Here is a 24,878-nt window from a genome sequence, read left to right as displayed (position 1 = left end):
CGAAGGGAGACCAGCAGCTTTGCAGGAGAAACCCGGGATAGACGAGAGGGTCCTGCGTGGCCCCTCCAGGCTGCACCCACAGCAAAGGCAAGCCGGGGTTCGGATTCGACCCCTCCCTCCAATTAACTGCGGAAGAATTGACTTAGTCCAACAGACAGGCCACGCAGGCGGATGCGACCCAGGCGAGGCAGCTGCGGTGCCGGTGAGTGCTCTGAGTGCTCTAAGCCGGAGCCCCGCGAGTCTGGGTCTCCGAGTTCTCGGGAAGAAGCGGCTTTGGGCAGATCCATTCTCCGGGGGAGGGGACTGTGATGGGGGAGATGGCAGAAACCCTTCATTCTGCATCCCACCCCGCGGAGCCAATGGGGCCCCGGCCTCGCGCTCTGCGCCCAGCCGGCCTTCCCGCGTGCCTTCCGCTCGGTCTGCGCGCGTCCGGATCTCTCCAGCTCCTTCACGGCCACCCCTGTCCCTGCGCGTGGCACGGCCCGGAGGGGCGCCCGCTCTGGGCACAGGTTATAAAGCTGCGGCTGCGGCAGCGAATTGCAGATTCAAGATGCGCCCGAAGGAGCAGGGGCAGGGCTGTGCCGGTGGCAGCGGGCTGGAGTCCGGTCCCGGCTCCGGAAACCCCGCGGCGGTCACTCCCGCACCGTCGTCCAGAGCCGATTCCGCTCCGGAGCCCTCGGCCGGGCCCGAACCCAGCTCTACGCAGGCAGCGGGAGCTGGACCGGGAACCGGATCGCGAGGAGTTGCTGGGTCGCAACCTGGGACCAAGTCTCGATCCCAGCGCCCGGCTGTGTTCTTTGCAGAGCACGGGGATGTGCCCTGGACCCGCTTCATATTCCAAGGGCCCTTCGGCCCCCGGGCCACAGGCCTGGGAAGTGGCAGGGCAGCGGGCATCTGGGAGACGCCAGCCGCCTACATTGGCCGGCGGCCTGGGGTGTCTGGCCCTGAACGCGTCGCTTTCATCCGGGAGCTGCAGGAAGGTAAAGCAGATTTTTGGCGGCGCCCGGGGCAGGTAGGATGAGGGCAGCTTGGGGAGGAGGGGGTCCCGCCCCCCAGGGCTCTCAATCCTCGCGGCCAGCCCTGCTGTTTGGCGCCTCCTCCCCGGCTCTGGCTCCGGGATTGCAGTGGGTGCGTCATGCACGGGCCTGCGCTCCCCCGCCCCTCCGGGTGCCTGTTGCTGCGGCGGATTTTAGCGCTCCCAGAGCCCCCTCCCCGTCTACCGCAGTGCCAAGAGAGGGGCGGGGGTGGCTGCAGGCCTGCACCTGACGCTCTCTGAGCCTGCGCTGGCCCGCGGGAGCCGGAGCTGGCGGGAGGAGGGAAGGGGTATTGCGCAGTTCTGGACTGAGGGGTGGGGAGTGGCCTTGGGGGAAGCTCAGGTCGTGCTTGTGTCCCTCCCCATCTTGCTTCTAGGGTCTAGAGAGATCTCTGAGCTGGGTATATCCGGTTCTGGAGAAGCCCCTCTCTCCCTTCCTCTCCTTGCGCAACAGGTGTAGGGTTTGCAGGGAGCTGTCTGGGTGAGGCGCCACAAGCTGCTCTCACCTGCTGCCTCCGTTCTCCTAGAGTCCCTAGAATCCCAGTTCCTGAGCTTCCGGCACTGCTGCCAACCCCTCAGTTCACCCAGACCCTTTTAAGGGAAAAAGAGGGAGGAGGGAAGAGAGACCTGGAGCCAGCACGTTCAGTTGGCCCTGGGGACAAAGGGTTGGATAGGCACCGGGGCTGGGGGGAGGATGTTGAGGGCAGGAAAGTGGCCCAGGGTCCTCTCTCCACACCCCCACTCCCTTGTGGAGGGAGACCTAGAGAAAGGGTCTGAAACAGAGGGCGGGGGTGGAACTAGCCTTTCTGTTTTCTGACTGCCTGCCTCTCCCCCAGCGCTGTGCCCTGACCTACCCCCACCCAAGAAGATCACCCAAGATGACATCAAAGTGATGCTGTATTTGCTGGAGGAGGTGTGTGTCCCCTTTCCACACAGGCTGGCCCTGAGCCCCCAGTATCCTTTCTGCCCAGTAAGCAGGAGTCAGGTGTGTTTCCCACCTGCCTGGATCTCTGGCAGCCCCGCTGGAGTGGGGAAGGGGTCGTCCTCTGGAAGGTGACAGACCAGGCATGTCCAGCCCAGGGGAACCTTGACTCAGCCTGGTTTAATCTGCTTTTGGTTCCACAAAGGGAATCAGAGTCAGGCTCCATGGTGGGTTAATGGTGGACTGCAAGGTGGGCGTGGGAAGGGTTTCTCCCTGAGGCTCCTGCACCCTGAAGCTTCTCCCACCTGCCTGGGAGAGCCAGGCAGCTGGGAGAGGATTCCCCATGGGTGCTGGTCTCTGTATAGAGAGACAGGGACCTGAACACGGCGGCCCGCATCGGTCAGTCCCTGGTGAAGCAGAACAGTGTTCTGATGGAGGAGAACAGCAAGCTGGAAGCCATGCTGGGCTCAGCCCGGGAGGAGGTAACGCGGTGGGAGAAGGGAGGAGCCTCTGCCTGCTCCACCACCTGCACCTGCCAGCCCCCTGAGTCACAGCTCTCCTGCCAGATTCTACACCTCAGGCAGCAGGTGAACCTGCGAGATGATCTCCTCCAGCTGTACTCAGATTCTGAGGATGAGGATGACGACGAGGAGGATGAAGAGGGAGAGGAGGGACAAGAGGAGGAAGAGGAGGGAGAGGAGGAAGAAGAGGAGGAGTTGGAAGAGGAAGAAGAAGAGGAACCAGAAGAAGAGGCTCGGCGGCATGACCATTCCTACGGCGCCCCCAGGCCGTGCGTGTCCTCCCTTATGCCTGAATCCAGGGTGGCTGGGACCCCAGGACCCCCATGACCTGCAGCCCGACTCCCTCTGTGTGCCTGTAGGCCCCCTCCGGAGGAGCCGCTGCACCACTGCCCGCAGCTGGAGGCGCTGCAGCGGAAGCTGAGGCTGCTGGAGGAGGAGAATGACCAGCTGAGAGAGGAGGTGAGGCCAGGTGGAAGGGTGCGCCCTTTGGGCGGCCGTGGACACGCCCCTGCCCATCCTCTCTCCCACCCTCTAGGCCTCCCACCTGGACACCCTGGAGGATGAGGAGCAGATGCTCATCTTGGAGTGTGTGGAGCAGTTTTGTACGTGATGGGGTGACTCAGGCGGTGGGGGGGGGTGCCCCGGAGCAGGGAGGGGGCACCCAAGTTCCCAGCTCTGGCTCTTCCTAGCTATGGGGGCTTGCACATGCGCTTGGCCTCTGAGCCTTCCTCTGTACCCTGGGGGTTAGACACATCACCTGTGCTGAGATGAAGAGCTCTAGGGTTCCCTTGAAGCCTTCTGTTCCTGTAATTGAAGGCAGTAGAGAGGGAGCCAGGGACTGCAAGAGATCAGGCACCGAGGGCCTGGCAGTGCCCCGGGCACCAGGTGTTTTTCCCTGAGGAGTTCAAATCCACCTGGAAAGGTGCAGGCCAGAGTGGCAGTGGTTGAACTCCTGCTGCCCAATTCACCCTGAACCTGACCTTCCTTCTGTTGGGTTCTGTAGCCACCGGAGTAGGAGTCAGTCCCCAGTTGCTGTTGCTTCTGCTCCCAGGAATAGCTGCAAGTCTCTCTTCCTCTTGGCTCTGGCTGCCTTTGGTGCAGAGCACACCTCAGCTGGCCCCCTTACCAATGTTCTGAGCCTTCTAGAACCTTCTGCCCACAGCCCAGACGGGTCTTCTAAAACCAGATCTGACCACAGCACATCCCTCCTCCCAGTTCCTCCAAGTCGCTTGGCCAAAGGATGGACTCCATGGCCAAGTCTTCATCCAGCCTTTATGATCCTGATCCTGTCTACAAGGTCAACTCACTCTGGGCTGGTTCATGGGGCACCTGTGCCTGTCTTCCCTTCTCTGCCAGTGATCCCGGCTTGGCCGTTCCTCCTTGTGGGAATCCTTGCTTGGAGGTCGATGCCCTTGACCTTCACCCCTGTGTAGAGTGTTATTGTGAGTTCTTGTCTCCAGCTGTTCCCCCATCAGGAGGAATGCTGAGCCCTGCCTGGGAGCTGAGGGGGACACGCAGGAGGGCTGTGGTGGCCTCTGACCTCTGTCCCCTCCCCAGCTGAGGCCAGCCAGCAGATGGCCGAGCTGTCCGAGGTGCTGGTGCTGAGGCTGGAGAACTACGAGCGGCAGCAGAAGGAGATCACGCAGCTGCAGGCCCAGATCGCCAGGCTACAGCAGCGCTGCCAGTCGGTATGCCCAGCGGGCAAGGGGTGTTCTCTCCCATGGCCTGGCCCTCCTCCCTGCCCCTGCCTCGTGGAACTCTGTGTGCTAGTCAGAGTTGGAGGAGACCGTCATGACATGCAGCCTGTTGTTGTCCCAAGGAGGAGGTCTGGGCCCCGGAGAAAGTCCTCCAGGAGCCGGGCTGCCCAGCTCTTCTCCTGTTTTACTTGGCCCTCTTCCCATATGACTTCTGACTTCAGGGCTGCTAAGGACGCACCAATGTGCTTGGGATGCCCTACAGGGGAGCTAGGGTGCCCACAGGTGATGTAGGTCTTCAGTGGGGACTTACCGGTTTGGGGACTTACCGGTATGGGTCCTTCCAGTATGGGGTGGAGACCGAGAAGTGGCAGCAGTATTCGGCTTCGGAGAAAGAAATCCAGATGCAACTCCAGGAAGAGGTGAGGCTGCCCATGGGTCCCTGCCCCTGCCCTTGGTGGCCGCTATCCCCCATCCCCAGTGTGGGGAATGACCTAAGGCTCTTGGCAGTTGCACCTGACTCTCCTTAGAGGACAAGCAGCTTGCAGCACGGACTGGGTCTTGTCACCCCCACCTTTTTTGGGGGTTGGTTTTGTCCCTTTCTGTCCCCTCTATGTCTGGCTCAGGGCTCAGCAGGTGGCAGTCAGATGACATCTGATTGGCGTGGATGGCAGGGCCCCGCCTGGGTCATTCTCTGTGTCATTGTTTGGGCCTAGAGTCTGGGTGTCTTATTAGCCTTTCAGCCTAGGACCAGGGTGGGCAGGAATGATGGGCTGGACACATGTGGGTCCCACATCTGCAGGACGTGCGGGACAAGTACTCAGACAGCAAGGTCATGTGCCAGGAGGAGACGAAGACCCTCCATGAGCAGCCTCCGATGTCCACTGGCTCTGTCAGCCACTTTGCGTACAGCCTGCCTCTGGTGAGGAGCTGCCCCGGGGCTCAGCCCTGCCACCTGCACTTTGTCCCCAGGTGCTGCCCGGGCCTCGGGGTATGAATGGTGGTGGGGTAGGGTCTTCTGGTAAAGTGTCCCCTTGTCTGCCACAGGGGGTGCTTTCTGGCCTCCCAGCAGCCCTGGTTAATGAGCTTAAAATCTCTATTGGGAAGATGGTTTCACACCCCACCTATTTCACAAACAGGTATGTCACAGGGACCCAAGACCCTTACCTGATCTTTAGCCATGTCTGCCCGTGGGGAAGGGGGTTGGAGCTCATGCTGTGACACCCCACCTGCCTCATTCCCTCTCTCAGCCCCTCCCATATTCACATGGTGTGGGAACTATCATTTTGAGGGGAGTGGGGCAAGGATTTCGTAGTTTTTTTTCCACCGGGACTTTTTGGCTAGATTGGACCCTAGTGAGTTTGTGGTTTTCATCTTGCATTGCCTCTGTGCCCACTCTGCTTTGTTGCAGGAGGTATGGCATGCCCAGAGGGAAGACACCAAACCAGGGCTGAACTGGCCAGGGTCCCTTACATCACTGCCTATAGCCAGACGGCCACCTGCAGCTGGCTGTGCAACTGTAGGACCCTGGAGCAGGCCCTGCACTGTCCCAGGAGAAAACCACTCCCTTTTCCTTGGAAGCTAGTCCTTGGAAGCTGTCTGCCTCGGTGGGGACTACAGCTTCCAACCAGGGGCTGAGAAGGAAATAAACCTAGATATTTCCCAGGCATTGGGAACATCTGGGATTGAGGCCCCATCTTGGCTGGCTGGAGGTCCATGACCAAGTCCACAGCCAATGTGTTGACCTGTCTGAGCCTTGCTTAGTCGGATGGATTTGTTCCCATGGCAACCAGCTGTGGAATGGGTTGTGAAGGTTGAGATGCAAAGGAGGAAGTCAGAGGGATTTTTTTTTTTAGCCCTGCTGGGCTCTTTGGAAGGCCAGGCTGTGTTGGTGGCTGTTCTTCCTTTCTCTTGTGGCCATTGGCTGGGTGTTGGAAGACTTGAAGTTGGGGGTTCAGTTCCCCATTCCATGGCTGAAGGCAAAACTGGGAAGAAACTACAAAGGGTATGAGTAAGGACCGGGGCAGGGTTGGTAGAGGCTGGGATGGAGTGGGCTGGTAGGGGGACTTTCCTCCTCAGATACCCAGAGGCAGGTGTCTGGGGGGAGGGGTGCGGGTGAGGGAGGGGTGAGGGCAGGATGGGTATGAGCTCCAGCAGGGGCCTGCAATGACCTGACCGGGTCCCGACTAAGAATGGACCCTGTGTTACAGGGAGCAGCGAGCACAGGCACGGGGTTACCAGGCCGAAGAGGAGGAGGAGGAGGAAGAAGATGAGGAGGAAGACGGGGAGGAGGAGGAAGAGGTGGCAGAGCAGGAGGCCGTGCCTGTGGATTTCGAGCCCGTGGAGGAACTGGGGGCAGCAGAGGAGGTGGGGCCCTCTGAGGAAGGGGCGGCCCAAGAGGCAGAACTGGTGTCTGAGGAGGTGGAGGCCTGGGAGGAGGTAGAGCCGGAGCTGGATGAGGCCACACGCATGAATGTGGTGATCTCGGCTCTGGAGGCCAGCGGCCTGGGTCCTTCGCACCTGGACATGAAGTATATCCTCCAGCAACTGGCCAGCTGGCAGGATGAGCACTACAGGCGGCAGCAAAAGCAGAAGGTGCCTCCGCAAGGTGAGTGCTCCAGCAGGGGCCTCCCTCCTTCTAGCCGGACCAGCTGCAGATCTTCAAGCCGATAAGAGGGGAGGGGAATGAGTCCCCTAGTATGCGCTTACCCTAGCCTAACCCTGCCCAGGGTGCTTATTTGCATGGGATTTGCATATCATTTGCATAGGCGCCTCCACACTGGGACCCAGTACTCCTTCCTGTGAAATTTGCGTAAGAGTCCAGCTCTCCACCCACTTTGCTTGCTGGGGCTGGACTGGGGGTCAGGGCTGGAACTGTCTCTCCTAAGTCCAGCTCTCCACCCACTTTGCTTGCTGGGGCTGGACTGGGGGTCAGGGCTGGAACTGTCTCTCCTACACCGAACCTCAGCCTTCTGTCTCTGTCCGCCCCCTCCCACTCTCCTCCAACCCCCACCTTCCTTATTCCCCAAGGCTCCCCAACGCTGCAACAATGGCAGCAGCAAGCCACAGCAGGCATGGGGGGTGGGATTGTGTAACAGTGGCCCAAGGTACCAACCCAGGACTTGCAGAGGCTGTAAGAGGACAGGGCTGGCTACCCTCCCTGGCCTTAGGCCATTGGCAACAAGGCCCCTGCCAGCCAGGGCCATAATTGGACCAGTCTCCTGGGTGAGTCTGAAGGTGGGCGAGAGTCTCCTGCATGTGGGAGGTGGGTTAAGTCTTCTCTCCATAGTGGGGACCTCCAGCGTCTGGGGGCTGCACCTGCTGGACGTAGGAGCTCATGGTGGTGTCCAAGGTGGCCAACAGGTGGCTCCTTTTCCCATCATTAGTTCTTCCCACCCTCCTCACAGCTGTGTCGGTAGGTGTCATTGTGGGTAGACTGGGATTCAGAGAGCTGCTTTATTACATGTGGGCAGCTTCCTTCAGCCCTGGCTTGCCTCAGTGCTGAGGGCCCTGTGGTCCCCACTGAATTTGGAAGAATGCTGGCCTCAGTGGGGCTTCAGTCAACAGAACCAGGACTCCATGGCTGGGCAGTGGGCCAGCTTCTGACCATCAGTGCTGGCTGCCCAGGCCAGGCTTGTGGTTGCTGGGTCCCCTCCATTTACACCTACCCCCCTTTTTTTCCAGGCTTTGCCTTTTCCAGCAACCTATATAGGCACCCCTCCCCCGAACCCCACAGCCTGAAGTCTGTTTTTCCTTTGCCTGGTTGAGCCCCTCCTTCCCTAGGCCCTCCGTGTCCCTCTTTGGAAACAGCCCCGTGTCTGTCCACAGCATACCCTCTGCCATGATGGGGCTGGAGCTGGAGGGTCCAGAGACCCCCAAGTCGGACCAGGTTGAAGAAAGCCCCGCCCTCTTTCTGCTGCAGGTGCAGAAACTGTGGCTGCTTGGCCTGGGTCCTGTGGTGGTCTCTGGGAGTGGAAGAAGCCCTAGGGAAAGCCTGCTGGGTACGAGACCCAGTTCTGAGGGCAGAGAAGGCTTAAATCAAGGGCTAGGGAGTTGCTGGGGATCCCCTCCTGAGGACAGGGTCTCCACCTCCTGGGTCCGCACATGCAATGTGGCTCCCAAGTCCTTGTCCCCTTCTAGGAAGCTGACCCTTACCCTGATTCTTTGTCCTTCCTGCTGAGGCCCCATTGCTGGCTCTTTGTATTCAGAATGTCTGTGTCAGGGGCGAGGGGCCCTCTGCCCAGTGGTGTGTTTCCCCCCTCCAGTTGCCAGCTTGTGGCCCTTGAGTGTCCAAGCTCCTGCTATCCTCCCTTGGTGGCCATGGCTTCCCCATTCTAGATGTTCCTTTTGCCATCTCTTTGCTCGTAAATAGCTGGGCTCCGGGCCTGGGTGGGGGTGGGGTCCCTCACTGCACTGTTCATCCCCCTGCCGTTTGTCCGTGTACGTGTTGGTGCAGGAAATAAAGGATTTGTGTGCTGTCTGGCCCCTTTCCTAGCCTTGTTTCTCAGGGAGCGTGAGAACCTGTGTGTATGTGTGTGTGTGTGTGTGCGCGCGTGCGCACGCATGTGACTTCAGACATTTAGGAAATACACTGCAGAATCACATCAACAGCCCCCTGGGGGGATGATAAGTGTCAGACAAACAAACTGAGGCCTGGGCAGGTGATGAGGTCCCTGGAGAGCTGGGATTAGAGAGCCTGGCGTGGATAGGCTCCTCTCCCTGATTTTTCTGTCCTGGAGACTGGGAGAGCAGAGAGGGAGTGAGTGGTCACCCCCTGCCTGGGCTGAGAGCCCCTAGGCACAGAGCTGAAGCAGGGCTTGGGCACTAGGAGTTTTGGAAGATTTGGAAGTATTTGGAAGATGAGGCGCTTGGTGTGATGGTTCAATTGGCTAATCCTCCCCTTGCGAGCACCCGGATTCCATATGGAAGCTGGTTCGTGTCCTGGCTATTTCAGTTTCCATACAGCTCCCTGCTTGTGGCCTGGGAAAGCAGTGTAGTTTGGAACAAAGTCCTGGAACCCTGCACCTGCCTGGGAGACCCAGAAGAAACTCCTGGCTCCTGGCTTCAGATTGGCTCAGCTTTAGCTGTTGCAACCACTTGGGGAGTGAACCAGAGGACGGAAGATCTTTCTATCTCTCTTTCTCTCTGTAAATCTGCCTTCCAATGAAAAAAATAAATACGTATATTTTAAAAAGTCAGGTTGCTTAAAAATATATGTATTTGGAAAATGACTGCAGGCAGCAGTTGCAGGGGGCATGGGGAGTGTGGTCAGAGGAAGTCAGCTGCTGTTTGGGGCACTTGGGGGCAGTGTCTCCCTTGGATCTGTGGAGTTGCCACACCACCGGGAGCTTCTCAGCTGTGTGGTGCCCCTGATGCCCCGGGTCTCAGCCCAGACCTCCAGTGTTGCACCTGCAGGCTCCCTCTGTCCCCAGGGAAACTCACGTGGGAGGTACAGGCTGAGACACACTGATACGGAACCTGCAGAACCAGCTCAGCCAACCCGTGTGACAGTTCACTGTTGCTGCTGGCTGTGCCTGGGGCATCCACGCTTCTGGTCCCCTTCCCCCAATCCAGGCTGGACAGAGGACAAGCCCTTCAAATCCGGCCTAGGGTGCAACGGGCTGAGCAGAGGATATGGCCAAGGCACTGGCAGCATCTGCCACTTCCGTACCTGTACCCCTTATGCCAACTGGAGCTCTGTGTGTGCTTCACTCTGAGCTGGCATTGCTCTTTTAAGAGGGTAGCCAGTCACAGTTCCTTTTTAAGAAAGATTTATTCATTTTTACTACAAAGTCATATATATATATATATAGAGAGAGAGAGAGAGAGAGAGAGGTGAGGAGAGACAGATAGGAAGATCGTCTGTCCAATGATTCACTCCCCAAGTGACCACAATGGCCAGAGCTGCGCTGATCCAAAGCCAGGATCCAGGAGCTCTTCCAGGTCTCCCATGCAGTTTCAGGGTCCCAGGGCTTTGGGCTGTCCTCGACTGCTTTCCCAGAGCACAAGCAGGGAGCTGGATGGGAAGTGGAGCTGCGGGATTAGGACTGGCGCCCATATGGGATCCTGGCGCATCCAAGGTGAGGCCTTTAGCCACTAGGCTGCCGTGCCGGACCCCAGTTACAATATCTTAAAACAGCGTTGAAAGGTGAATGTCCAGCGCTGCCATTGGCCTGAGAGCTCTAAGAGATACTTAGGATCTTTGCCACCCAGCCTGTATTGCCCCTCCTCCTTGACCAGCACCGCAGCTGGTCCAGGTTCCTCTCTTGGGGCAGTGATCTAGACCTTCACTCCTGAAGGAACCTGAGCTCTCCATTCCCTGCCCTTGTCAGGCTGTGGCCACTGCCCTGACCTGTCGGCAACATGGAGTCTGGAAGTACCAAGAGGCTTCCCCACAGAGAGACATGGCCCATCCTGCTCCAGTGTGAGGCAGTGACCTTAACTTCCCTGTGATCAGTAGCCTCTGAGGGCCCTTGGCCTTGCGCTGTGTGTTGGTCTGTGGTGTGAAAAGCTAAACATTAGTCCATTTCCAATCGAGTTTCCTGCTAATGCACACCCGGGGGAGGGGCGGGGGTAGCAGAACATGGTCCCTGCTTACCCGTGTAGGGAGAGCTGGATGCAGCTCCTGGCTTTCGCCTGGCCTTGGTCCTGGTTGTTATGGGCCATGTGAAGAGTAAACTAGATACCGGAAGAATCTCTCTCTCTCTGTCTCTCTGCTTCATCCATTTGGCAAAGATTTGCAGGGTTTTCCCCGTTCTTGTCACTGGGGATTCAGCAGGGAGGGGAATGTGAGCTCCATCTCCTGGAGTTCAAGCCCCTGGACATTTTTCCTTCTAACCAGACTGGTAGACAGTCAGCTGGCGAGAAAGCTGACCACAGGCTGTGTGATATTGCTGGGCCAGAGACCAGCAGAAGCCCAAAGGGAGGGTGTCTACAGAAGAGACCCCTTCATTGGGACCCAAAGAGCGAAAGGATAGCCCCCCATGACCCTGCCTAGCGGGAGAAACATTTAGGCAGAGGGACAGTGAGAACCCAGCTGTTGGGCGGAAGAACTGTTCTGTAGCGCAGAGGAAGAAGAGGAGGCTGAACGGGCCATGAGGCAGGGGATGTGAACGGCGGGCCAGCTCTCCTGCTTGAGCAGGAAGCTGAGATGTAACTCAAGTGCAGCAGGAAGCGGGGGAAGTTTCAGACTGTGGGGATGCGATCTGATGTCTTTTGAAAAGGTCACTGTTGGGATGGGCAGTTAGCCAACTGTAAGACATCCCAGCCCAGCTTGGAATACCTGTTGCTTGACCCTGGCTTCCAACTTCAACCTCCTGCTAGTACGAGCCCTAGGAGGCAGCAGTGGTAACTGAAGTCCTGGGCTCCTGGCTAACCCGGCGAGAGACGTGGACTGTGATCCTGGCTCCTGTCTTGGACCCAGCCCCAAATATTGGAGGTGCTTACAGTGAGAACCAGCAGATGGGAGCTTTGTGCATGCGTTATGTGCGTGAATGCACGTGTGTGTGTGTGTGTGTGTGTGTGTCCATCCATCAGACTAATTCATTAGAGGCCTTACTCGGGCTATGCCTCCCACTACCTGCTCTCCCACCCACACATATGAATTCTTGCTCAGTGTTGCGCTTTGGGACACCAGGAAGAATATGCTATGGTCCCTGCCTGCTACGGTGCTCAATTCTCTTTTTTGCCTTAATTTTTCCTCTGTGGCAAGCTCCCCACCCCATTCCACACACTTGACACAAGGCAGCGATCCACAGTGAGCTGGTTTATTCTGGGTGGCCTGGGACAGGGCCTGGGGCAGGGGGCAGGCAGCAGGTGGCCTGGCCCCGCAGTTTGCTTCTAAGGATGCTGCTCCACTTCCTCTGCGCTGCGGCGGCCGAAGTCCATCCAGCCATAAGCCTCCTCCTCTTCCTGCAGCCAGGGTCCCTGCTTCTTGGACAGGTCTGAGGAGGTGAGGGACATGGTAACCTCTAGGACCCAGGCCACAGTTGTGGCCCGTCCTGGATGGGAGGGTGGCCCACCTGCTCCTACCTGGCACGAGGTGAGCGGCAGCTGGAGGCTCCAGCTGCCTTCGGTGGTAAGTCGCTGAACCCTGCTGATCTAGCCAACGTGGCTCCAGACCCCTGTGGGCCGCCAGTCCTGAGAGTGCATCCTGCAGCTGGGAGTGAGGCCTCCAAGAAGCATGGCAGAAGGCAGCCAGGGCCAGCACCAAGACCAGCACGGACACGCACGGCTGTGTCATCTTGTCTGCAAAGCAGATGGGAGCTGGAGCTTGGGGCTGTACCACATGGACACAGCCAGGTCTTCAATTCTGTCGGGGGTCATGCCATGCAGTTCCTGTCCCCAAGCCTTGCCTCTTTCTTCCCCTCCCCCCCCGCCCTCCCTCCCCTCACTACCTCAATCACAAACACTACTTCTGAAAAGTGTAAAACCTAATGGGATGGGCACTCCATGTAACACTGAAACTCTGGTTGGGGTCTCAAGTTGGGGTATCTGTATGAGTCCCAGTTCTGCTCCCAATTCCAGCTTTCTGGCCAGGCTGAACTTGGGAATGAAGAGGCAATGTCTCAAGCACTTCACTTCTTGTCTCCCAAGTGGGAGACCGTAACTAAGTTCTCCATTCCAGGCTTGGTCATTTTGTGCATTTGAGGAGGAACTCAGTGGATGAGAAGTCTCTCAAATAAATAAAAACTAAAAAAACAAAAAAAAAAAACAAAAAAAAAAACAAAGCCCATAGCTGCTCTGCAGAACCTGCGGCTCTTTCAGTGGCGCTGTAGGTGTTCCCAGCTTGGAACTACAAGTGAACCTGAAAACAGCACTTGAAAGGACATATGGGGCTGATGTTGTGGTGCAGTGGGTTAAATGGCTGGCTGTGATGCCAGCATGCCATATGACCAGTTCAAACTCTGGCTGCTCTGCTTCCCATCCAGCTCCCTGCTAACGCACTTGAAAAGGCAGAAGAAGTTGGCCCAAGTCCTTTGGGCCCCTGCCCCAACATGGAGACCTGGAGTTCCAGGTTCCTAACTTTGGCCTGATCAAGTCCAAGCTAGTTGCAGTCACTTGGAGATGAGCCAGTGGATGGAAGAGCTCTCTTTCTCTCCATCGCCCCATAACTGTGCCTTTCATATATATAAAGAAATCCTTTTAAAAAATCCTTAAAAAAAAAAAAATAAAGGCACTGTGACCTTAGAGCCACCAATATACCTGGTGGGTGGCCACTTGGGCTGTTTTGTGCAGCCCTGGGATAAAGGCTGTCCTGTCATTTCTGCCTGACAGAGGTGTGGCCTGTGACTGCGGCCCTGTTTACTGCTCTGTGTGGGGTGACCAAGCATGGAAAGGAAGGAATGCAGACCTCACGGGAGGTCAGAGCTGAGTGGTGTTCAGAGCTGCCTGTTCTCCGGAGTCTGCCTGGTTTCACCAGACATAAAGGGTGCACAGCACCCCTTCTGAGGACACATCTGTGTTAAAAATACTGTGTCCAGGGGCCTCTTGGCACCAGCATCCCATAGGGTCCCAACTGCTCCACTTCTGATCCAACTTCCTACTAATGGCCTAGGAAAACAGCAGAGGCTGCCCCAAGTTCTTGGGCCTCTGCAACTACGTGTGAGACCTGGAGCCCTGGGCTGCTGTCCCAGCCTTGACCAATAATTTGGATGATTTTAAGGACCCTGAGTTATGTGCATTGCATTAAGTCTCTGCTTGCATCACTGGCATTCCAAACGGATGCTAGTTCAAGATTGGCTGCTCCATTTGCCACTCAGCTCCCTGCTCATGTGCAGGGCCCCTGCCACCCACATGGCAGACCTGGATAGAATTCCAAGCTCCTGTTACCAGCCTGGCCCAGCTCTGGCCAACGCTGCCATTTGAGGTTGAACAAGCAGATGGAGGATTTATTTCTCTAATTCTGCCTTTCAAATAAAATCAATAAGTATTTTAAAAAGAATTGTGTGACTTTGGGCAAGTCACAGTTGCCTTCTGAGTCTCAGTTTCCTTGTCTGAGAGATGGGAGAGGAGTGGAGTCAGAGGGGCAGGGCAGGGCGCAGGGGGAAGCAGAGGGCAGGTACTAGGCAAGGGCTGGGAATGCCTCTTGGAGGAAGGACCCGGGTCATAGACCTGAGACCTAGTTTCACCCTGGCCCAAGGGAAGGGACTTGGTTCTGGGGCCACCAAGTCCTGCCCTAGGACTCTGGCTAGTCATCCAATACCTTCATCGGGGGGCCTGTACCTCCTCTTCCCAGCTTCTCCCACCCCTCCCGGGTACTCTCACCTGTGCAGCTGGGTACTCTCACCTGTGCAGCTGGGTACTCTCACCTGTGCAGCTGGGTAGTGGGCAGTGTGGTGGTGGCTGGGTCAGCTCTCTGCTTTGCTGGCCACTCTGGATCTGCCTTATAAACATTCCAGGTCCCTCCCAAGCCCGCCCCACTCATGAGGTCAGACACAGATGTAACTCATTCCCCAGCCCTCCCCCTCCATTCAGTGTCAGCAAGGTGGGGGCTACGGAAGAAGGGGGATCGACTTTCACAGTGTCGGGGGGGGGGGGCAGGGTGGGGACAGCTCCTTGACTGGGCATGAAAGGGCAGACACAAGACAAGTTTCCCAGGGTCAGGAACAGCATCTCCATACCTGTGAGGGTCAGAGGTCTGGGTCTACATACCAGGGTGGGGTGCATGAGGGGAGCGAATCGAATAACCCAGACTCTGCAGGTGCATTCTACCCTAGGGTGGTGTTTGATGAGCAGGGAGTGATGTATTGATCCCCTGTCGCCTCTCTGATCTAGCAAACAGGATGTGTTGCTGTTATCGGGGGTAATGGGCTATGCACTGATAGTCCTGATCTTCTGCCGATGGACTCACCTCCAGGTCACCCCCAACTCCCCCTGCTTCCCTTTCTCTGCCTCCCTCTGTACAGAACATTGGCCTTAGGTCTGCTGCCCAGCATTCACTTCCTTGCAAACCCACTGTTCAGAGCCGGTGACTCCCAGGGTCTTGGGTGTTGAGATTTCCTTATTCTGAAGTCAATGGCAGAGGAGTAGGCATACAGACTGGCATTGTGGCACTCAGGTTAAACTGCCACCTGTGACATGATGTCGGAGTCCCATATGGCAGCTGGTTTGAGTCTCGGCTGCTCCATTTCAGTCCAACTTCTTGCCAATGTGCCTGGGAAAGCAGTGAAGATGGTCTCCACTAGGGTCCCTGCACACATATTGGGTGAGCTGGATGGAGTTTCTGGCTCCTGGCTTCAGTCTGATCTAATTCTGGTCATTGGAGCCATTTGGGAAGTAAGCCAATGGATAGAAAATCTCTTACTTTCTGTCTCCATCTTTCTCTGTAACTCTGCCTTCCGCATAATTTTTTAAAAATAACACATCACAAATTTTCAATAGAAGAGACATCTTAAATGGCTAGCACACAGGGTACAGCTGTTCCAGAAAACAGAATGCTATTCATGCTGATTTATTTGATCAAGGGCTGTCTCAACATGGATGGAGGTAATGAGCTTTAGGCTGTTCTTGAACATTCCATGGTTGAGACAAGACATTTTGCCCTTGGACATGCGTCATCAGGGCCCTCTCCTTGTCTGGGGGTGTTTTGATGCCCCTTGGGTCTTGGATATAGGAGCGGTACCCACGCTCACAGCCAGAATTATTGAAAATTCACTGGTTAGAAAGGATGCAGGCAGCGAGGTGTCCATGGCAACCGGTGGGCAAATGTTCTTGTGAATAACTACTCCAACCTGGAGCAGGACACGGTGACTCAGCAGGCGGAAGAGATGAAAGTGACAGAGCCAGTGCTGGTGATAATTAATTGCATTGCAGCATCTCAGCGATGGAAGACTTGGCGGGGGGTGGGGGGACTGCTAGGAAGAGATGGCGACATCTGTGTTGCTACGGTCAAGGGCCATGTTGAGCTTTCAGCAGTGCCTTTGTTGTGCCAGGGCTCACAACTTGGTCCTTGCCCCCGGGCCAGCTGCAGAAGGCATGGCAGCTTCACCAACCAGAAGCTCACCTCCTCCCTGGGCTCTGGGGGCTGGGACATTCGTGTTCTGGGAAGAGAGAAGCAGCCTGCACTCCAGGGGCCCACAGTCGTGGGAACTGCTAGGAGGGAAGGGTTCCCTGCTCCAGCACTTGAATCTTGGGCCAAACCCTCCTCCCTCTGAGCTACTTCCTCCTGCAGGAAAAGAAGAGGAAGAACCAGCTGGAGGGCTTCCTGTGCCCAGCAGCTGGCATAGGTGATGTTTCTAGAGTACTGTGCACAGCACCCAGCAATCCAGCCACGTTACTCGCTTGGCACCTTTTCTCCTGCCATCTCTGCCTCTCAGAAACCTCATTTGTGAAATGGAACCTCTCCTTCCTTCCTCACAGTCTGCCAGCAGGACCAAGTGTCACACAATCTGGACACAGGGCAGAAGCGAGGCCTCCCAGAGGCCTTCACCTACTGGGGCACAGGGTTATTTTTTTTTTAAAGATTTATTTTTATTATAAAGTCAGATTTATAGAGAGAAGGAGAAAGGTCTTCCGTCTGCTGATTCACTCCCCAAGTGACCACAACGGTTGGAGCTAAGCCAATCTGAAGCTAGGGTCCAGAAACTTCTTTTGGGTCTCCCACGTGGGTGCAGGGTCCCAAGGCTTTGGACTGAACCTGACTGCTTCCCCAGGCCACAAGCAGGGAGCTGGGTGGGAAGGGAAGCAGCCGGGACAAAAACCAGGGCCCACAGGGGGGATGCTGGTGCTACAGGGTGGAGGATTAGCTTGTTAAACTATCTCACTGGGCCCCACTTGCAGACTTTTAAATAGTTATTCCTGGATTAGCTGACTGGGCTTGATCGAACCACACAATCCCTCAAATAAGAACTGGCTTCAGCTTGAGGACGAACTAGGAATCTGAAGTCACGCGAGCACTCCCTGGGCTGGCTGGGAGAGGGAGCAGGACAGCAAGACATTCAGAAGGTCTTGGGCAGGGCCTGGCATGATGGCTCAATGGCTCAATCCTCACCTTGCAAGTGCCAGGATCCCATATGGGCACCGGTTTGTATCCCTGTTCAGATCCCTGCTCGGATCCATCCAGAATGTCCAGTAGGGACACAGCCCTGCTGATACTTTGATTTTGACCTTGGGAGACTCAGCAGAGGGCCTGGTGAGCCATACCTTGCTTGAATGTCTGTCCAGGGAATCAGTGTGTGTTACTCTAGGTAGTAATTCCTTTCACTAGCAAGGAAAAACCGCCACAGGGCTGCAGCTACCAGGTTTCCATTAGGAATCCTGACCCCCTGTGAACTGAACACGAGCTTTCAAATCATTGCCTTGTGTTTTTCAAACCCTGCAATCCCAGGAGGTGGTCTCGAATAGATTTTGACCTGCCCAGTACTCTAGATTCATTCTGGCTCCCATGCACCTGCTGGGAGCCAGGGACCGGATGAGGATGGGTCTTCCATTAGCATTGATAAGTTTTGGAATGTAGCCTGCACAAGCGCACATAGAATCAGCTGAACGACAAAGTGTCCTGTAAAGAGGAGAGACTGTTCCCTGAAGAGGGAGGGGCAGTGGGGGCAGCCCTGCACAGCTGGACATCCTTGCTCAGCTTGCTTTTGGAAAGCAGATTGATGAATTGCAAACTACTGTTAGTTGTCTAATCGGTTATTGATAGCGGAAAAAGGAAAGGTGTGTGATGATTCACTCTGTCCCAGCAACGGCTACCTCAGGGAGACAGGGTGGCACTGGGGACAAACAGTGACCCTTGGGAGGTGTCAACATGGGTATCTAGGGTCCCTTCCATCTGTCCATTGCAGGAACTGGAAAGAAGCGGGGTGAGGTTGAGACTCTGGCTTCACCTGCCGTCTGTGAGGAAGTAGTGGCAGGCCTGAGACAGCAGCCCGCCCGTGCTCCCAGCTGAGCTACTGGGGCCTCCCAGTCACCTCAGGGCCATGCAGGGAGAAGGACATCCCTGCCCAGCTTCTGCTTCTCTTCCTTTCCTCCCTCTCCCCTTTCTCTCCAGATGGAGCTGCGCCAACCTGAAGCTAGGAACTCCTCCTGGTCTCCCACAGGGGTGCAGGGTCCCAAGGCTTTGGGCCGTCCTCGACTGCTTTCCCAGGCCACAAGCAGGGAGCTGGATGGGAAGTGGAGCTGCCAGGATTAGAACCGGTGCCCATATGGGATCCCAGGTGTGCAAGAGAAGGACTGCTGTGGAATGCTATTGTGGCAGGCAGTGGCTCAACTCCCTGTACCACATTCTCCAGGCACTAAATTGGTGTGTCTTTCTTCTTCTTTTTTTTTAAGATTTATTTATATTTTGGGCCCACTTCAGGAACCTAGTGGTTAAATCTTTGCCTTGCATGTGTTAGGATCCCAAAAAGGGGGCCGGTTTGTATCCTGACTGCTCTACTTCCCATCTAGCTCCCTGTTGTGGCCTGGGAAAGCAGTTCAGGACAGTCCACAGCCTTGGGACCCTGCACCCACATGGGAGACCTGGAAGAGCTCCTGGCTCCTTGCTTCAGGTTGGCACAGTTCCAGACGCTACAGCCACTTGGGGAGTGAATCATCGGGCAGAAGATCTTCCTCTCTGTCTCTCCTCCTCTCTCTATGTCTGTCTTTCCAACACAAATAAATAAAGCTTAAAAAAATTCCTATTTTTAACTTAAGGTTTGTTGAATGTGTGTAGATGCAAAACCTGCTTGTTCCAGGGCAGACTGCTTGTCCCTGGGAGGGTGCCTGGGTGAGGGTGCCATGGTGAGGGTGCTGTGAGCTGCCTGTAGCATTTGCCCGTCTGTTGCACACGGCCAGCCCTCGCCCAGGGTCTCTGCTCACGGTCCTGATAATCTCAGTACAGTCAGACCTCCAGCTTGCCACTTCCCTCTGCTTTCTAGAATCTTCTCACTCTTTCCTGAACCTTGTTTCTGTCCACTCCCCATGTGATGGTCCCTAGAGCCTTCCCCTGGGGGGACACTGCCTCACTCCAGTCCTTCTGGTGCATCCACATTCCCTTGCCCGTGGCTGCTGGTCGACCAGTCACATGCTGGTGTCTGCTCTTTGCCTCCCCGTGCTAAGAACCACAGCTTCCGTTGCTGATCGGTTCCCAGCGGTATATCCTCTGATCTAACACTCCGAACCAAGCCCAGAACTCTGTCAAACCCGTGAGTGACAGGGTTTGTGGGGGTTGTATGAGTGTATCCGAGAAAGCTCATGGAGGGGGTCAGTGTTTGGAAGGGCTAGTGTGTGGTGAGGCGAGCATGTCCCATACAGGCCTACCCAGGGGAAGGTTCCAGGGCAAGGTTCGAGTCCTGGCTGCTCCACTTTTGATCCAACAGCCTGCGAATGTGCCTGGAAAAACAATGTAGGCTGGCCCAAGTGCTTGGGCCCCTAACCCAGGTGGGAGACCCGGAAGAAGAGGAAATCATTAGAAGGAGGATTTAATACTACCTTTCACACAAACAAATCTTTAAAAAGAAGGAAGAAAATTCATAAAGAAATAAAACAGAAAGACCTAAGATTATTTTGGTGCAAAGCAAGTTGAAATCCACGCATACACATTTCCCATGAGGTTTTAGAAGAGCCTGCCTTTAAGTCCTGTCACAAGAGCAGTAAGCAGTTGCTGAGGTGCAGTGAATGAAGTGTTTAAGGCGCCGTAGTGATTGTTATTCATTCTGAAATGCACCAATTGTAAGACGGGCAGGAGAGACAGAGACAAGATGGAGAATGACAAATAGTAAGGGACAGAAGCTTCTATCCTGGGAGAAGATGTTGTTGAGCCGTTCCCGAACTGTGGCCTTACATGGGGGACGTATTCTGCGAGCTCCAGGGGTCATTATTGAGGCCCACTGCAGGGATGGAGTCCCGAGGCCAGCCAGGGGAGGTAGCCGACCCCAGGTCAAACAAGCAGGAGGGCAGGAAGTTGAGCCGTCACCTTGAGGCTCCCCCAAGACTCCTGGGGGCTGCTCATCGCCCTTGGTGCACGGCCTCCTGTCCCACCCTCTGGCCTGGCTGTTCTGGGGTGTGTGGGTGGGTGGGTCCCAGCTCATCTGCCGCTCCTAGGCTCTCCCGCCGCCCCCTGCACTCCCTCCCAGCGCTGTGTGCTGCACCAGGATTGCTGCCTCTGTCTGGCTCAGACCCTGCCAGGGCTACTTCCCAATCCCTGGCAGAGGTCTCACTCCCCACCAATACCTACCTTCACCGTCCCCCCCCCCTCCCGCCTTCCCCACTCCCCCCAACCTCCCTGCAATCCCTGTCAGGAAAGTTCCAGAAAATGGTCGCGGATTCAAACGCAAATTGATATTCCACAGCTGGGTTGTTGCCTGGCAACCCGAGTACGTCATCTCTCCTTCACTTCTAGCTTCCTTCCTCCCTAACAAAACATCATTGTCCTCAGAGTCGCCTTACATCCTTACCCGCCTTTCTCTGTCCCTGGTGGGTCTGAAATTCTGTTCAAGGTCGCCTCCTCCTTCACCCCAGAACACCTTTCTGCTCGAAGATCAGGCATCTTGACTGGTTCATTCCCTCATCTACTGCATCAACAACAGTTTTTCTTTTTCTTTTTTTCCATTAAAGACTTGTTTATTTGAGAGGAAGAGTTACAGACAGGGAGGCAGAGAGACATGTTCCATTTGCTGGTTTACTCCCCAGAAAGCCGTGGTGGGCAGGGTTGGGCCAGGAACCAAGAGCTTCATCAGGGTCTCCCATGTGGGAGACAGGGACCTAAGGGACTTGGGCCATCTGCTTTAGTAGGAAGCTGGATGGGAAGAGGAACAGCTGGACCTGGGAGCACTGCCCCTCAACACCAGCTTCCTAAAGGTCCACTTTGTGTAAGGCACTGTGGTGCCCAGGGGACACGATGCTCAACGAGGGGTCTTGGTTGTTTTTCTCCTGGAAGGGAGACCCAGTGTGGTATGAACCCTCGGCCCCATGGGTGGAGTGGGGACTCATCCTCCTTCTGCCTGGGCCTGGCACACCTCCGCTGTAAGCCCTCTTACCGTTGGCACGGCTGCCTTCTTCCCCTTGCTAAGTCACAGTGATTTGGTGGTGACTCCCAGGCTGAGCACTGGGGAGCACTGGGTCTGCTTATCCTCGCCTCAACTCCCCCACGGGGTAAGACTGTCACCCCAGTTTGCAGATAAAGACTGGGGTGGGTGACTGCTGAGGGATGCAATGGGGCAATGATCGTGAGCCCTGAGCACCCCTGAACATACCTGCTGAGTGCCAAGTGTGAGGTCACGGCTGTCCTTTACCTAAGCTATTTCTTGGTGCTGTTTGAAGTGAGTGACCTTGAAGGATGAGGCAACGCCTCCTCCCCAAGAAACACAGAGCAGGCTTACTTACCCCTTGCTACAAAAGCTAGCGCTGCGCTGGGGGAGGTGTGTGTGTGTGTGTGTGGTGCATTGCTTACATTGTCCCTGGGATGCCCTCATTCCACGTAGCACTGCCAGTTCTAGTCCCAGCTGCTCTACTTCTGATCCAGTTCTCTGGAAAGGCAAAAATGATGGTCCAAGTATTTGGGTCTCTGTCACCCATGAGTGAGACCCTAATGGAGTTCCAGGCTGTTGGGATGGGGCCCAGACGGGGCAATGAGGGGCATCTGAGGAATGTGCCAGTAGATGTATGATATTTCTCCTCCTGTTTTTTTTTTGCCTTTCAGATAGATAAATATTAAAAAGTGAGAACCCCACCCATTTCTATTCTCTTTTGTTGTTTGAAAAAAATTAAAAGATATTCTTTATTTTATTGGAAAGGTAGGTTTACAAAGAGAAGGAGAGACAGAGAGAAAGATCTTCCATTCACTGGTTCACTCCCTAAGTGGTCACAACAGCTGGAGCTGAGCTAATCTGAAGCCTGGAGCCAGGAGCCTCCTCTGGGTCTCCCATGCAGGTGCAGGACCTCAGGCGGTCCCCGACTTCTTTCCTAGGCCACAAACAGAACTGGAAGAGAAGTGGAGCAATGGGACACAAACCGGCACCCACATGGGATCCTGGTGGATGGAAGGTGAGAATTAACCTGGACCCTGTTTGAAAATTTTTTGGGACCAGCACTGTGGCTTAGCAGGCTAAGTCTTCACCTGTGGAGCTAACATCCCAAATGGGTTCCAGTTTGAGTCCTGGTAGTTCCACTTCTGGTCCAGCTCTCTGCTGATGGGATGGGAACATAGCATAGGAGGGTCCAAGTCCTTAGGCCCCTGTATCCATATGGGAGACCTGAGGGAAGCTCTTGGTTTCTGTGTTCAAATCTGCCCAGCTTTAACTGTTGCAGCCATTGGGGTGAGTGAGCCAATAGATGGGAGATTTCTTGTTTCCTCTGGTTCTCTCACAATAACATTACCTTTCAAATAAAAATAAATAAATAAAAGCTAAAAAAAAAAGAACCCTACTTTCTTGGGGCTGGTGCAATGGCTCAACTGGTTAATCCTCCACTTGCAAATGCCAGCATACCTGGTTCATATCCTGGCTGCTCCGCTTCCCATCCAGCTCCCTGCTTGTGGCCTGGGAAAGCAGTAGAGGATGGTTCAAAGCCTTGGGACCCTGCACCCACAATGGGAGACCCAGAAGAGGCTCCTGGCTGCTGGCTTTGGATTGTCTTGAGCTCAGGCCACTCGGAGAGTGAACCAGTAGACGGAAGGTCTGTCTCTCTTCTCTGTAAATCTGCCTTTTCAATACAAATAAATAAATCTTTTTTTAAAAAAATCAACAATTCAGTGTGTGAACACATAGATCTTCTCTTTTCTTGAATAATCTCTAAGAGACAGGAGAAAACTAGTCTCTTCTGGGTGCAGACCCCACGGCTGACTGCTGCATCCCATTCATTCAGGCGCATTTAGGGAGTGCTGGCTTGGTGCAGGCGCTGTGCCAGCTGCTGGCACCCTCTCTCCTCTTGGAGCGTACACGCTGTCATGGGTCGGGTGCCAAAGCAACCACTGGGAGGATGCACAGCTTCAGCCTCGTGGGAGCCAGGGCCCTCGGAGGGCTGGGCACGGCCTCTGGCTTGCTGTTCCCTTTCCTTGCTCGTTGCCATTGGGCAGCTCAGCCTCTGGACTGGGCTCAGTACCACAGCCTCATGCCCCGGCAGCATCTACTTCATCCCAGATGCTGCTTTAGTGTTTGAATAAATCGGTGAATGAATGAATGAATGAATGAATGAATGGGTCATGCCAGAAGTGTAAACTCAACTCTGAACAGGGTGGCCCCAAGCCTGGGACCTGCTCTTACGTCCTCACCCGCCTCCCGTTGCTGACAGCACAGCACTGCGGATGGATCTGGCAGCTTACAAAGGGGAGGGGCCTGTGCTGGTCACTGCAGATGAAGGCGCTGCATCTTGGTGTCTGCCAGGAACCGCAGGTGAGGTCGGTGCAGCGCCTCACAGCAAGACAGGGGAGACTCAGTGAAACTCAGTGTTCTAGCAGAGGGGCTTGGAGACCCCTGAAGCCCGCTCATCACATGAACACGCTGAGAGTCTCTTGCAGTACCCGCTTCCTCACGTCTCATCTCAGCAGGGGTTGCAGTGGGACAGCACCTGCCTTGGGAAGCCCCCTATTTGTTACAGTGGTAGCCACTAAGTTATCACACTGGGACCAAAAGTCAGTACATTTGTTCAGGGTTTTTGTTCTGTTCTGTTTTAAAATGTATTTATTGGGACCTGGTGCGATAGCCTAGTGACTAAATCTTCACTTTACATCTGCCCAGATCCCATATGGGCGTCAGTTCCTGTCCCTCTGCTCCTCTTCCCATCCAGCTCCCAGTCTATGGCCTGGAAAAGCAGGGAAAGATGGCCCAAAGCCTTGGGACCCTGCACCCACTTGGGAGACCTGGAAGAATCTCCTGGCTCCTGGCTTCATATTGGCTTAGCCCCAGCTACTGCGGCCATTTGGGGAGTGAATCAGTGGATGGAAGATCTTTATCTCTCCTTCTCTCTGTAAATCTGACTTTTCAATAAAAATAGATAAATCCTGAAAAACAAATGAGAATAAATTTGTTGACTTTAAAAAAAATAGCTTGCAGATCTCAAGAAGAGGTCTGCCAGCTTGACGATGCTGAACGAGGCTGTGAGACGGAGGTGGGGATCCGCAGCCCTGGCTGGGGCTAGCAGGTGCTTGCCTGCAGCTCGCTCCTGGGGACGCAGGGCGGCCAGCCCTTGGCTCCGTCTCCAGGGTAGACTGTGGAGCCCAGCGTCTCCGGGCAGCCGGCCTCCTCCCATCTGCCGGAGATGGAGTGGGAATGGATGACTTGGCACACACAGCGTGGCTGGCGTGTTTGGGCTTCACGTCAGCTTGCTGTCAGCCCCAGCGCCCCCATGTTTCCTGTTACTCGCCAGTTGTGCGCACAGGGTGGAAATGAACCGGAAAGGGCAGTGATGGAAGACAGTTTAAGCTGTGCTGTTATCTGGCTGCTGTGGCTTGGAGAATACGTGGGCCACAGCCCCCAGGCCACTTGCACGTCTGTTTGAGAAGAGATGCAATAGACATTTATTTTAACAACAGATATTGAAATAGGCACTGTTTGATTTCTTGGAGGAAGGATTTATTTATTTAATTGAATGAGAGAATGACAGAGAGATCTTCCATCCGCTGCTTCACTCGCTGGGTTAGGCTGAAGCCAGAAGGCAGGAACTTCATCCAGGTCTCCAGCATGGATAGCAGGGGCTCAGCTCCTTGGCCATGTGCTGCTGTTTCCCCAGGCATGTTGGCAGGGAGCTGGATCAGAAGCCGAGCAGCTGGGATGCAAAGCCTAGAACGATGG

The 24,878-nt window shown here is 55.4% G+C and overlaps 2 protein-coding genes across 2 annotated transcripts; one reads left to right on the top strand and one right to left on the bottom strand.

Moving 5' to 3' along the window:
- Positions 1–550: 550 nt before the first annotated feature.
- Positions 551–6,843, top strand: HAP1 (huntingtin associated protein 1). The gene is made up of 10 exons (XM_041001523.1): positions 551–980; positions 1,870–1,946; positions 2,321–2,437; positions 2,522–2,745; positions 2,836–2,935; positions 3,012–3,078; positions 4,034–4,164; positions 4,518–4,592; positions 4,973–5,092; positions 6,508–6,843. The coding sequence occupies exons 1-10, from the start codon at positions 551–553 to the stop codon at positions 6,841–6,843; spliced, it is 1,677 nt and encodes a 558-aa protein (XP_040857457.1).
- A 5,121-nt stretch (positions 6,844–11,964) lies between these two features.
- GAST (gastrin) lies at positions 11,965–12,412 on the bottom strand. Its single transcript, XM_041000970.1, has 2 exons — positions 12,202–12,412; positions 11,965–12,113 (listed from the first exon to the last, which is right to left on the bottom strand). The coding sequence occupies exons 1-2, from the start codon at positions 12,410–12,412 to the stop codon at positions 12,010–12,012; spliced, it is 315 nt and encodes a 104-aa protein (XP_040856904.1). The 3' UTR covers positions 11,965–12,009.
- Positions 12,413–24,878: the final 12,466 nt, after the last annotated feature.

The sequence above is a fragment of the Ochotona curzoniae genome, unplaced genomic scaffold (assembly GCF_017591425.1).
Source record: "Ochotona curzoniae isolate NIBS_2020 unplaced genomic scaffold, NIBS_Ocur_1.0 scaffold_2453, whole genome shotgun sequence".
Lineage (NCBI taxonomy): Eukaryota > Metazoa > Chordata > Mammalia > Lagomorpha > Ochotonidae > Ochotona > Ochotona curzoniae.
This window is presented reverse-complemented; position numbering and strand designations above follow the sequence as displayed.

What these genes read in the sequence shown, in the direction of transcription:
- GAST (XM_041000970.1), bottom strand. Translation starts at nt 12,412, where the DNA reads ATGACACAGCCGTGCGTGTCCGTGCTGGTCTTGGTGCTGGCCCTGGCT. An exon ending in TGCCGCTCACCTCGTGCCAG is followed by an intron (nt 12,114 to 12,201) that starts GTAGGAGCAGGT and finishes TCACCTCCTCAG; the next exon opens with ACCTGTCCAAGAAGCAGGGA.
- HAP1 (XM_041001523.1), top strand. Translation starts at nt 551, where the DNA reads ATGCGCCCGAAGGAGCAGGGGCAGGGCTGTGCCGGTGGCAGCGGGCTG. An exon ending in TGCTGTATTTGCTGGAGGAG is followed by an intron (nt 1,947 to 2,320) that starts GTGTGTGTCCCC and finishes GTCTCTGTATAG; the next exon opens with AGAGACAGGGACCTGAACAC. An exon ending in TCCTACGGCGCCCCCAGGCC is followed by an intron (nt 2,746 to 2,835) that starts GTGCGTGTCCTC and finishes GTGTGCCTGTAG; the next exon opens with GCCCCCTCCGGAGGAGCCGC.